Source organism: Vicia villosa, linkage group LG3 (genome assembly GCF_029867415.1).
Source record: "Vicia villosa cultivar HV-30 ecotype Madison, WI linkage group LG3, Vvil1.0, whole genome shotgun sequence".
In the NCBI taxonomy this organism is placed as follows: domain Eukaryota; kingdom Viridiplantae; phylum Streptophyta; class Magnoliopsida; order Fabales; family Fabaceae; genus Vicia; species Vicia villosa.
Window position 1 is genome coordinate 139,667,567 of NC_081182.1, and position 15,150 is coordinate 139,682,716.

General features: G+C 30.6%; 1 protein-coding gene across 1 annotated transcript; it reads right to left on the minus strand.

The window, feature by feature from the left end:
• Positions 1–6,942: 6,942 nt before the first annotated feature.
• On the minus strand, positions 6,943–8,609 carry LOC131662460 (hydroxycinnamoyl-CoA:piscidic acid hydroxycinnamoyltransferase-like). The gene has a single exon (XM_058932234.1). It carries the CDS (start codon positions 8,578–8,580, stop codon positions 7,129–7,131), a length of 1,452 nt encoding a protein of 483 aa, XP_058788217.1. The 5' UTR covers positions 8,581–8,609; the 3' UTR covers positions 6,943–7,128.
• Positions 8,610–15,150: the final 6,541 nt, after the last annotated feature.

A 15,150-nucleotide genomic window follows, 5' to 3' on the forward strand; every position in this document is an offset into this window, starting at 1 on the left:
ACACTGAAACTGGAATAGTCCCTGAAAGCCCTGTACTATTTTCAGGCAAAGCCTGGGAATTATCTGCAGGTCTCGATCCATTTGGACCCGTTGCATCTCGTGTTCCTTGAGTAGAAGTCGAATTTGCCGCTCCTGATCCTGAACCTTGTGGGGGATCTCGATCACCCCCTGCACTGGCCGTAACGACCATTTTCCTGTTGTACCTTCGTTTGGGAATCGGTTGTGCACTGTTCTTTAATTTACCGTTCCTAAGGTTCATACAAGATCTTGATATTGTCTAGACAAAAATAAAGCAATTGATTAAAACAATCTGCTTGACACGGTCCCACTGGGCGTGCCAATTTGTTTACGGTGATTTCCGGTAAACAACCGCTAGTCTTCCAAACTATAATAAATATGATTTGGTTACTCGCAGGATCGACTAGATTGATCCTAGGACACATAGTCAAGAAGATTGTCATCAACGTTCATTCGAACCATATTCATTATTTGTCTTCTTCAATAAGCGTTGTTCGATTAAAGAACAAATAGTCTTGACAATCACTTTGTTATATATAAATGTGACTTCAGCGAAAAGATAAGTAACATAACATAGAAAATTAAAAGGGCTATTGAAACGTAAAGAATCTTAAACTGCAGAAATGTAAAAGACTTTGAAAGTAAATAACATGAAAGTAATTCGAAAGTAAATGACATTAAAGTAAAGATACAGAAATGTAAATGGCAAGAAGTAAACGAAATGCAGTAATTCTGGAAGATATTTAAAAACAAAAGATAATACACATGTATTAAAATGGTGGTGTCATACGTACATTTTCTCAGCGAACTCTTTCTCTTAACGCTTGATACTTGAGTAAATATGTGAGTGATTTGTACAAAATGAACACACAGAATCCTAACATTAAGACTCCTATTTATACTAGTTTCGACCTTAACGGTCCTATACTAATCTGCTGCCACGTTTCTCATAAGAACTTCTAGCGATGCCATCTGTTACTTGGACAGTTACGAAACCGTCTTCGAATTTCAAATCTTCCCGCCTGAGTCTGTCTTCGACGCGTGGCAGTGTATTAAACAAACACTATGAAAAAAACACGCTAAGTAGTAATACTTGAATATATTTATAAATTTGTCTAAGTCCCCGAAGACACATACTTTTCACTAGCTTTCAGTATTCATTATCTTCATAGCGAACTTAGAAATCTTTACTCTCGAAGCATGACCATCAGTAGCCATTCTTTTATTTTTAAGGGATGGCCATCAGTAACCATCTTTCCTTCGATTTTCTACTTCTTCGAAGGATAAATACTACAAAACGAAATCTTCAGCTAACAGTACCACATGCATATGCATAGTCGAGTCTCATTCATCATCGTCTGTCTTTATAATTTATGTTATCATTCGTGTGTCGCATTACTTATATATTGATTGTGGTCGACTTAGTGGGTTACTTGTTGTATGATTCTTGATGATACTTGTTGGCATTACTATATTTATCATGCTTTTCATTATGAATTATATTCTCACCCTTCTACCTTATATTTATCATGCTTTTCATTATGAATTATATTCTCACGTCACTAATATTTTTTTTTTGAAAAAACCAAATATATATATATATATATATATATATATATATATATATATATATATAATTAAACTAATAAACTAAATATATTAAAATTTATAAATTAATTCAATAAACTAAATATAAATCTAATATTGAAATTAAGAAAGTAAAATTATAAATCTAATATTACTAAATAATGTAATTATAATTTAATTAATAGTTTACACAAATTCAAAATTAAAAGTTATAACAACAAAATAAAAACTAAACTAAATCAACAATCAATCCGGGTCGGGAAACTCATCCTCATTTAGATTTTCCTGATCAGTCGGCGCAGAACTCCCCATATTTTGGTTTCCACCAAAGGATTGCATAAATTGTCGCATTTGTGCCTCCATATCCGATTGTCTTTTCGCCATGACCTCCATTTCCCGCTGATGCTCACTCCGCATTGCCCTCATTTGGGCCTCCATTTGGGTCTCCATTTGGGCTTTCAGTGCCGCTTCACGTTCCGCCGCCTCACGCCTCACCTCATTTATCGCCAATTGTCTTACAGTGTCTCTCTGTTCATCTGTTAAAGTTACAGGACGTGAACCTCCTTCCCCGTCGAGAACTCTTTGATATAGAGTTCTATCATCAGATCTCAAGGTGCCTGCCAAATTTCCACCACCAAAAAAACACCCGTTAGGCCCCTTGCCGCCAATGACTTTACTCCAAAGATAAAAATCTACATCTGGATGAAGCGGCTCTCCCGGTCTTGGAGTATACTGAGGATTAGCAGTCAGAAATTGTACAAGCAATGCCTGATAATCATCCTACACATACAAAAAAGTTAAATATAATTTAGTTGCCACATGAATTTCACGCCACAAATTTAGTTGCCACATGATTTTCACGCCACAACATGTCACATGCCACATGAAAATTATAACACATACATTCTACCTGTCAGAATTAATTAATAAATCAGAATAATAATACCGATTTAATTCATACATTATAACACATACATTCTACCTGTCGGAATTAATTAATAAATCAGAATAATAATACCGATTTAATTCATACACGGTCTTGATTAGTGTTAATGGCTCTACTGCGAACTTTATATCTTGGACTCATACAAAATTTGCATTCCTCCAACAATCCATCTTGAGTACCAAACTCATTGTCATAAAACAACATACAACCATTAATGCAACAATCAATCTTTCTTACTCTTAAGCCCAACTTCGACACCAACTTCTTTGCTTCATAAAATGTTGTAGGTAAGTTGTCTTTCATTGCAGTTGAGTCCAACATCATTTTTACAAAGAATTCCAAACACTGATCAGGAACATTCCAATTTGACTTGGCGGCCAATAATCTCACACACATTGATAACTTGGAGTCAGACGAACCGTCAAACAACGGCGTATTCATCTCATTCAACAATTGATAAAATCTCTGCGCTTCTTCGTTCGGCATCTCTTCCCCATCACAATCTTCAGGTTGATCATAGGTCACATTCACACCAAAAGCATCCTCAACCATGTCACCGATCTGATTAAAGTTTTCCTCATATTCAATAGGCGGTCTTTCCTCATATTCCATTGACGGACGACTACTTGAAGCATGCGTACTGCTAGTGTCTGGTACGTTACTCGGCAATTTTTCACCATTATACGTCCAGACCCAATAATTTTCCATGAAACCCCTTCTATACAAATGCCTGACCACTTCATCTGGGTCACTAATTATAGGTCTACATTCACATTTAAGACAGGGACACCTAACTCCTCCTTCGCTTCGACAACATTCTTGAGCAAACGCCCACGTGATAAACCCGTTAACTCCTTCTATAAAATTGGGTTTAAGTGCACGTCTTCCTGGTTCCACTCTATCGTACATCCAACTACGATAATACAAATAATATTCCATACTGCACATATATCCAATCATTCTCTTTTTAGTAACAATAATTAAACATTTACTTATATCAACTATAAGTAAATAATTTTCTACAATAGAAGTAGATAAATAATATATACATTCTACCAATATATACATTCTAACAATATTCTAACAATATTATATACATTCTAACATTCTAACAATATATACATTCTAACAATAATACATATTATATATAATATTTTCGTTTTTATAAAATCTATAATTATAACATTCTAAAAATTATACATACTATACATAATATTACATTCTAAAAAATTAAAAATTATACATATTATACATTCTAAAAATTATAACATACTATAAATTATACATAATCTATACATATTATATAATCTATAACTATAACATTCTAAAAATTATACATACTATACATAATCTATAACATTCTAATTATTATAACATTCTAATAATTAACATTCTAAAAATTATATATCAAATTAACATTCTAAAAATTATATATACATACTACAAAAATCTCATAAAAAAATCTCACAAATTAATCTATAACATATATATATATATATATCAATAATCACATAAAAAAAATCTCAAAAATTATATAAATAAAATTGAAAAAAAAATACCTCAATGAAGTTGAACAATATTGAGTGAGCTCCTCCTTATCCTTGAATCAAAATCAACAATGCTTCACCTACAAATATATATTAAAATCAGATTTTTACAAAAAATAAAATAAAAAATTGACAAGAACAAGTGAGGTTTGAATGTTTACCTGGAAATGGAGGGTTGTGATGATGAATTTGAGAATGAAAATGGTGGATTGAGGAGGGAGGATGGTTGATTATGGAGGATAGGAAGAGGGTTTGGGGGAAGAAGGAGAAGAGGAGAAGAGGAAAAGAAAGAAAGAAAGAGGAGAAAGGGGGTTCTAGGAAGAGGAGTTCCAACGAATTGGTATAATGCCTTTAGCGACGTGATTTTCACGTGTCTACGTTGCGAAGTGAAAATCACGTCGCAACTTCTACACAGTAATAAATGTGTCAGTCAACTGCACACATGACTGTACATAAATGCTGGCGTGTTTAACAAAAAAAAGTAGCGACGTGAAATACACGCCGCAACAAAAAAAAATGAAAATTTGAAATTCCCCCCTTTGAATTTTCCCCCTTTGTCAGACTACTTTATCTGCTTTTAATTTTTTTTATTTTATTTAAAGGTTGCGACGTGTTTTTCATTTCGCAACTTTTTTTTTTAAATATTATTTAAAGACACCCCATGTGCCAAAGTTGGTTTTAGTTTTTTAATATAAAAAACTTTTAGTGACGTGATTATCACGTCGCAACTCACTTTTTTGAGCCACGTGATAATCACGTCGCAACATTTGGTGGCTATATCACACTTTTCTTGTAGTGTTCATAATAGTTAATAATAACAGGAACATCAATATACTGAACAATATTTTTATAAATAATGCAAAACAAAAATTATGTTGATATAAAAAAAAAATTATTCATTTAAAATTTTTATATATACAAAAAAATATAGGCACCAATTTATTGTTTTTTGATTTGGTTTGGTTTCAATACATGTGCTAAAATAACTAGGTATAATGCGCTGGAAAAATGAAAAACTTAAGCAATGACGAAGTTGTCTATGAGACAACAATAAAAAATTTGAAATGTGGGTAGTGAAACCTGCAACTCAAGTTCAACCTTTTGATCACATAAAATTAATCTGATAAATTTTTACTATCCAAAAGTAGATAGATTATTTTTAATGGAATTTTTAATGGGCCCTTTAATTTATTAGAAGACATAAAATCTATAGGCACTATTTTGAAAGATTTTGTCTATATGGTTTGTTCAAATATTTGACAACTATTAAATTTTCATATTTTTTGACTACTCTACTATTATCTATAATAAATAAGAGTATTTTTATAAATAATACCAATTTTATCATTAAAATTAACTCATTTAATTATTTTTTAAGAATCGCGCAGAGGTCAAATAAGATAATTATTTCTGTTTTTTATAATAAGTCATTTTGAACTTTTCACACATGTAAAAAAAATTATTGTACAAAAATGAGAAGTTATGAAAATTTTTATAAAAGATAAATTTATATAATTGAAAAAGTGAAAATAATAAATATTTAAAGATATTATGAAAAAATATAATTAATTATTCATTAAAATAGTAAAACAATTTATATTTAAATATAATTTTTTTTCAAAACGACTTAAAATAAAAAACGGAACAGAATATTTATTATTAGGAAAATGCTACCAATGCTCTTAGAATAATGGTTAAGACTTTAAAATAGTAAATTTGTCTCGGTAATCTGTACATTTAATGTCTTGAAAGTTAAAATATTAAATTTTATATAAAATATTTTCTTTTTTTAAAAATTTAACTATTATCCTGAAGGTACTGGTCAACCAGACCGTTATTATTATTAGCATGAGACGGGCGAGTAACAAATACTAACATCTCCATGTGATGTGCTTTTTGTTTCGCAGGCTGCCTTGATGGATAAGTTCATCATAAATTCCTGAATGCAGGCTGCCTTGATGGATACGTTCTTCATAAAATATCACTTCAACTATGGATAAGTTTCAGGATCAAACAATAAGTAAAATGTGTGTTGGTTTGGGTTGGGTTTGGGTGACTTTAGGGAGGGAAAGTCACCATGACTTTGTCTCTATCTCTCTCCTATATCACTCTCACTCATCTACTTTCCCTCCAAATTTTTTACTTTCTCTCTCCTAAATAAAACTAAAGTCACCAAAGTTATGGAAACCCAAAGTCACCTAATCCATTCCCGTCTTGGTTTATCTTCATCATATTTATAGAAAAATGTGCATTTGTAATGACAACGTGTTCTTCATTTTAACCATCATTATTTATAGAAAAACGTGTATTTGCAATGACTACGTGTTCTTCATTTTAACCATCATTATTTATAGAACAATGTGCATTTGCAATGACAACTAGTTCTTCATTTTCCTGTCAGGCCACTTGGTCACCTACAATAGTTAAGGGATTCAAATTTTTTGATACACTAAAAATATATAGAAACTCCACAACACAAAAAATTAAAAAAAAAATTATATTTTTGAGTCAAACTTCCAATAAATATTTTTGGTTACATAAAAACAAAAATTATAATTTCAAAAAGTAAATGCATGCAGTGTCAGTTGCAAGAATGTTGTTTAGTTTGCATTTTGAAATATTTATAGATTTTTTAAAATTTTTTTATGTTATTTACAATTTAAATCAAATAAAATTTTAAATTATAGATTGACTTTTAAAATTAAAAAAGAATCTCCAAATTATTTAAGACAATCTTAAATTTATATTTTTTGTATTGATGAATCAAGAAGACCTACTACTTCTATCGATGATTCAAAAAGACCTATATGAGACTCCCAGCAAAATTCCAAAGGAATGATTTTTTATTCATTTTGACTATGAAATTAGAGTGATACACCAGGAAAAAAATAAATTTTTATTTAATTAAATATTTAAAGTTGTAAAACATCTTCACTTCAATCTCTAGTTTCCAACACAGTACTAACAAGCATAATATTAAAAGCAAACAACACACTCAACTAAATGATTGATAAATGCAAAGTAGCAATTTCAAATATCACCATAGAAGAACTTCTTGAAAAGCTCCAAATGTGCATTCTGAAAATGCAAACACACAAGAATAGACCCATCTCCATCAGGACTAAGAAGAATCACTGCCCTATCATGGGGAGACACATAAGCTATTCCAAAATAAACAGGCTTTCCCCATCCAAAATCAGCTTCATAAACAGGCATACTCATCCAACTAGTTAAATGAAAATTAGGATTCCCAAAATATGGAATATTCTCACCTTCACCTAAAAACAAAGCCCTTGCATCATCCAAATGTTCAAATCCCCTAATTACATCAATTTGTGACCTTATAAATTCATCTGTTACAATCTCACTAGCTTCCCTTATCATTTGTGAAACATAACCTAATGGCTTTGATGTGATTTCTCCAACATACCCTTTTGCTGCTGTTTGTGTCAAAGCATTCCCAAAATAGTTTTTAGGAAGATTTGGAATCATCCTTGTTCTAACATCAGCATTGAATCTAACAACACTTTCTTGATTCTCTTCAAGCTCACGAGCCTTAGATGCACATCTCCATAAATGTGCACCAATTGCCTCATATCTACTAAAAGCCCTTGACCCTTTTTTCTTCATTGCTAGAATATCATTTTCATTGGCTTTTATCTTCAGCTTATCAACTTGTTCTGGTGAGAGTCTCAACAATGTTGCTGAAGTTTTTTTCTTTCTTTCTTCACTTGTGTCTTCTCTTCCTAGAATGAGAGGTAGTGGCTTTAACTCCATGTGCTCAAAACGAGGTGCCAAAGGAGTGTGTGAAAATTTGAGTAATGTTCTATCAAGAAAGGGACGTAACTCATTAGCCTCAAGTGTTTCTCCTCTAGCTACTTTGGCCCATGAGTTGATGAATCTAATAGCTCCAAGTCCATCTGATAAAGGATGGAAAAAAGCAACTCCAATTGCAAACCCTTCATTGTTTTGGAACCTTGTGAGCTGCACAACAAATAATGGAATATCTTCAATGGGTTGATTATAATCCATTACTGGAACAAGCTCTTTGGTGGAGTCAGAAGGTGAAAAGTCACCAAAATCATGAATTGTTTTACTGGTTTGAGCCTCAAGCAAAATAGCACCTTTTGCATTGAGATTCAATTCTAATCTAGCACCTTCCGTGTAACACAGTCTACCCGCCATAGGATAGTACTGAACTAGAATTTTGGAGAGAGATGTTTTCAAGGTTTCAATGGCATTTTCAGGATTCTGGTTTGGTTTGTAAATGTAAATAGTTGGTGTGTGGCGCATACGTACTACTTGATCAATATCAGAGAGCCATAAACGACCATGTGGAGTTGGTTCGTTTGGTATCACAGTGTAAGAAGCTCTAATGGCTGCCATTTTGTTTTGATTCTTAATGTGTAAGAAGCTGCAATGCTTTATGATGATATATATGGCAACAGCATCATGTATATTTATAGTAAAATATAAGGGCATGATATCGCATTTAACACGTACCAATAATAATCTATTGGATGTCTGGAGAGACAAAAGAAATCAATTGTATTAACATTTTGCTTTGATCTAGGTTGTAGAATGGGACCGGAAGCAAGTACTGCATTCAACACACGTAGCAACTCTATTGAATGTTTGATGTTTGATTTATTTTATTTTATTTTAAAACAATTAAAAAATTACATTAATTTTTAAATCCTTTGATCTTGATCAGGGCCGGCCCAATCTATCCCGGGGCCCTGTTTTAATTTAATAAATAGGCCTAAATTTAAATAAATATATAATTTTAATAATTAAAAAAGAACAAAATAAAATTCTATTAATTGAATGAAGCACCAAAACTAATTATTTTTAATTTTATTTAACTGTTTTTGATATTTTACATTTTAATATCTAGAAAATTCTCACTACTAATAAGATTGTAGCAAAGCAATACTTTAAATAAAACAGCTACTATTTTCATAGTTGAAGCTTTTAACAAGATTCTCTTTATTTGTAACATTTTGCAAATTATCATAAACTATTTAAATTATTGAATGACTCACACAAGCATAAACAAAAGGAAAGACATATTTCTGACCCAATAATAAGAAAGCAACATCCACTATTTTTTATTATATTAACCAAAATTATAAAATAATTCTTAGTTCCTTACACTTGTTTTCAAGTTTTTATTTGTTTGCCAGCTAGCTACCCTTCTACTCTTCAATTGTTTTTTAATATACATTGATCTCATTTTTTCTACTCTTGACACTATCTATTATACTCCACCTCTTCTTTTCTTATCTCTTCTTTGATAATTATCTTAACCCAATTCTTCTTTTCTATCAGTTATCTCTTCTTTGATAATTATCTTAACCCAACTCTTCCTTTCTCTAACTCTCACATATAAGTTTCTAGAGTTCTTAATTCTTACAATCCAAAAATAAAAACCACATCCACAAACAACAAAACAAACACAGAAAAAGAAAGACTAGAGCCATGGAAGAAAGAAACACATAACTTTCATTATTCTTGCAATTTTGTTTAATCCTTCACATTTCTAACTATATTCTTTCTTTAATTTTATAATTTTTTTTACAAAATTGAGAACAATCAAAGCATTCACATCGATAAATAATTTTGATTTCAATTATCATACCAATTGCACTGCGCTGCCGCATCGTCACCGTACCGTCAACCGTCGCCGTTTTGTGATTTCTTGTATTGTTTTGTTTCACATTTCCTTTGTTTTCTCTATCGTCGTTTCATTTGCCGTTTCATTTGTCGTTACGTTTGGAATGAGGAAAACATATATTTCACTTTGTTTCAAAGCATTCATTTTAATTATATTTAACAACAGTAAAAAATGGCCCCCAAAAATTTGGGGTCCAGAGCTATTGAGCCTGCTGCGCCTGTGAAAGGCCGGCCCTGATCTTGATGTAACCACTACCGATGTTGAATGTGACAATATTACGACTGAAAATTTTAAATATGTATTTTCATAAACCATTATATCTTAGAACGAATGAACATTAATATATTAAATACGTGAAGACTTTGTGAAAATCTTAATTCGTATTATGAATATATGATAGTTATTTATTTGAATAGATAAATTTATTTTATATTTATTATTCTAAATAAATTTATTTGTTAATAATTTATAAAAAAAATAAGTGATGAACTGACCGTGTAAAAAAATTTTACACTGCCAAGTCATACTGTAAATTTTAAATTACTGATATAGCAAAATAAGATATTTCTATTGAGTAGGAATGTACAAATTTTTTATACCGTAATATCTAATTTTTATATTCTTAGTGTCAAATAGTTATATATTGAATTCATGTTATTCAAATTTTTTAAATCTTTTTTAATTCAAATTCAATGAATATACATAATTTTATTTATAAATAGTTTTATTTGAAGATATTGATGTATATATTATACTCCGTCAGTCCTATATTATTTGTCACATTTGAGTATTTTACACAGATTAAGAAACAATAATAAATAAAAAAGATAATAATAATTTTACGAAATTATCTTGATTAACTATTGATATATTCAATTAACATTAATATTAAATAATAAAAAAATAAATTAAGAGTATTTATTAGAGGATATAATTAAAAAATTTAATATAAAATTGTATTGATAATTTAAAGTGACAAGTATTTTGAAACAAATTTTTTTTTCTTTTAAATGTGACACATATTTTTGAACGGAGGAAGTAGCACACTATGGCTATAAATTATTTATTTACTTTTACAGATATGATAAATATTTAAGTTATTTTTGTAAAAAAATTCTGGGTCATAATTTTTAATTCATATATAAATATGAGACTTATTTCTGCTTTTATAAATTTTAACACATTTTTATCTATCCATATAAAATATTGTTATAATTAATTTTATTTTTTTATTTTATTTTAGACAAACTTTTTAATCGTAGGACACATATTAGTATTATCCAATAAATATCATTAACTATATGTTGCTATCAACATTAATTAAGCTGTAGCAAAAGCGGTATGGAGCTGTCATTGACTGTATGGAACTATCAACATTAATTAAGCTGTAATTTGGTTCACATACTTGTTTGGATAACAGCCACTGGATTTCCAATTATTGCTGTTATTAATTGCATCGGCCTCTAACATTTAAATGACCACTTGCCAACAGTAATATTAAGTTGTAGGAGTACGACTACAAATACAATTTTGGATAAAAGATACCCTCCCCTCCCAAAATATAAATTAAGAAAATATTATGATTGTGTTGTTCCAAATCGTAAGAATTAATTTTTTAATCTTTTTCTGAGTGAAATTTATTTAAACTGCATTAAATTTATTTTTATTTTTCTTTTCTCTATAATTAATAATTAATTAAAGGACTAAAGATGTTTCAAAATTCTAAATTTAGGCATTTTTATCTTTTTAAAAAATTTCGTTAAAAAATCAGTTTTCTAAAGTTAAGAATTTTAACTTTTAGTCCTCCAAACAACTTAAATTATTTAAAGGGATGAAAAGTAAAAATGCATAACTTTAATTTTTACATCTTTTTATGAAACTTTCTCATGAAAAATACAAAATATCACAACGCTTTTTTGGCCATAGACAACGCTTTAAAGCGTTGCCTAAATCAGCGCTGCTATAAATAAAGACAGCGATTTGGATTAATGTAAAAGTGCTGCTATATGTCCCCTTTAGGCAGCACTTTGACTTTAAAAGCGCTTTTTTATGCACCCCTTTAGACAACACTTTGGAAAGTACCCCTTTAGCAGCGCTTTCTCTTTAGACAGCGCTTTTGGTTATCTTTTAGGCATCACTTTAGACATCGCTTTTCTTTAAAAGCGTGGTCTATTCCCCATGTTAGGCAACACTTTTCCCCATTTTGAATAGTGCTTTTCTCTTTAAGCGTTGTCTAATGTTCATGAAATTTTTTAAATATAAAACTTATTTTCACTTACAGAAACCGTTGCCAATATATATAATAAATTTTCACCAGGTTTTCACCACATTTTGCACCAGATTTTCACCAGGTCTTGCACCAGATTTTCACCATATTTTACATCAGATTTGGTAGCTTCCATCCAATAAATATGCACCAAATTTGCATATACAAAAAATCTACATATATATAATTCATGATATATACAACAACTTGAAAATTGATGATACAACTTGAAAATTCTAAAATGCTAAATTTATGTTAAATATACATATTACTATCTTCGAGAATTTCTAAAAAAACAACAACAATGAACTTGTTAGCTCTATCTTCTACATCTACACCTATAACCTGAAACAAAACCAAAAGATCGAAATTCATACTATGATAGAACAAAACTTTATTCGAATTTATACTCAAAACTCGAAAGTTATTCTCAAAATTCTCATCACTGAAAGAAAGACAATATACCTTATAAAATTCTCAACTCTATAATGAATTGACATCATTCCTCCATAAGTTCATCCAATTGATCTGTTGAGTAATGAGCACACTTGAATTCGTGAAAGTACTACATAATAATATAACATAGTATGTGACTTAGTTAAAACACCATGCCATTTTATGAGAAATATTAAAATGATTCCTAAGTTAGAAATCCATACCGTGGATGGAATCTCTATTCGATCCAAAAGAAGAGTTTCTTTCATAAACCTCAAGATGAAATAACCGCAATCTATACCATTATGCTGACTAGGAAACTACACATGGAAAGAAAATACGGATATATATCAGGATATACCCCTTAACTTGTTTTATCAAGTATCATCACTAATATATTCAAAATTTTGAAAATATACCTGCACTCTGATCCATGTAATGTTGTTGGCTCTACTCTTTGGTACTTGAATATCTCTTTGTGATCGAAAGAGATAAGTATACACACGAATATTTAGAACAATCTCACATAGATAAATAAGTATACACACGAATATTTAGAACAAACCCACTTACGTATCAATCATCGTCTTCAAATCTGGGTATGTTGTCCAATCATTGTCTAACGAATCCAAATAATATACAATTTTTCTTATAGGATTAATCGCAACCAATAACCAGTGTCCACTGTGTAACACCCCTTTATAATACCCCAAATAATAATAATAATAAACAAATACTCAGAGTAAATATGCTTATAAACAAGGGGCGTCACAACGACGTTTTCAAAAACTAAAAGCTTTTAAAAACCAACATTTATACATCCATAAACATACAATTCATATGGTCATCAATATAACACATTTTAATTAACATAATTCATTATGAATATGCATACACAGCGGAAATAACGAATACTCATGTATTGTATAAATGATCCATGTCCCATACTATGATCATGTCTCAAAACATCCAAAATAGAAACATAACAACATATCCAAAATATTCGGCACTAAGGCCTCGCACAACAACAAATGATCAACATACAATAATCATAAGGTAGTATCAAGGTACGAATCCAAATAAAACATGAGTTCAACACACTAATCCTATCCCATTATTACATGACCAGAGCATATGACTCGCTACCTAATCAAAACAACGACTCAGAATCTCCTCGGCTAAATCCTCGGACAAGATACTACTCGTCGGAACCTACACGTTATCAACGAAGCGCAACATTCAAACAGAAAGGTGAGAATTCAAATTATTATAGAAAACATGATAATGGGAAATGTAATACAAACAAACATACTTTTCACAATTCATCACTCTTCTCAAGAATATACAATTATACACCAAGTATCAATTAACACACAAAGCAATTACATCAACACAAAACAATCACATAGCATACAATGTGACTCAAATGTACTAAATGTGACTCAATGCATGTGGTACCATGTGAACCCAATGTTTCACCACTTTCCGATTCAATATCTAGAATCCAAGCCACGCTTCTGATCCGGACAAGATCAAAACCACTACGCCTATTTCCAATTAAGGATCAACTTCTATCTTGTGAACCCAAAGTTTCACCGCTTCCGATTCTACCTCGAGAATCCAAGCCAACATGTGAACCCAAAGTTTCACCACCTCTATTTTCGATCAAGGATCAAGGTCAACCATGTGAATCCAAATTCACCGCCTATGTTTCCACACAAAGATCAAAGCCACCATGAATGCATGTTCATTATTATACAAAATATGCAATTAAGATCATCCAACAATCTTAACATACCGCATACCACAATAATTTAACACATTGAACTATCCACCAAAAGTTGCACAACATGCATCAAATAAACATCATAAATAAAATACAACTCATAGCATTTATCCAATCACAAATAACATATAACAATCATAGCACCAACCATGTTATTATCACCTAACCTTAATTCACATATTTCCTAAATACAATTTAAGTAACATGTTATCAATCACATATAAATCATACTCTAGTATTCACCAATTCAACATCTCATTATACATGTAGTAAACAATTTCCAATATATTTTGTGCACATCCTCATCAATTCATCACGGTATACAATATGAATACATTTCATCAAGCCATAACACATATTAACACACATACATGTTATTAAAACAACCACATCATAATTAAGTCATCAAGTAATCATTCTCCATAAGAGCATTCAAATAACATATATTCATTCATACACATCATGAATATTACACAACATAACATGCCATCACAATGTTATTCACAAATTATCAAGTTATAACGCACATATACATAATTACATGTTAACAACATCATAATTTATTCATCATGTGCTAACCATCCTACTTCTTTCATATAGATAATTTCATTAGCTTCCCAACGCTTCAAACATCGCATAAAATGGAGTTACGGGTCAAACGTTATGACATTTTGAAGTTTCACAAAAAGTTTGACAGCATGGCCCGCTCAGCGGGCTGGAGCCCGCTTAGCGGCCGCGCGATTATGCAGAAAAATACAACAGCGAACAAACTTACGAAAATGCTATATCTCCACTCAAAATCACTTCCAATCAACAATTCAAAGTATATATGATCAGTATACATCATTTATCATCATCAAATCATACCAAAACATGTTTAAACCACCA

Bases quoted from the DNA above. Each gene is read 5' to 3' on its own strand.
- LOC131662460 (XM_058932234.1), bottom strand. From the start codon at position 8,580: ATGCCCTTATATTTTACTATAAATATACATGATGCTGTTGCCATATAT.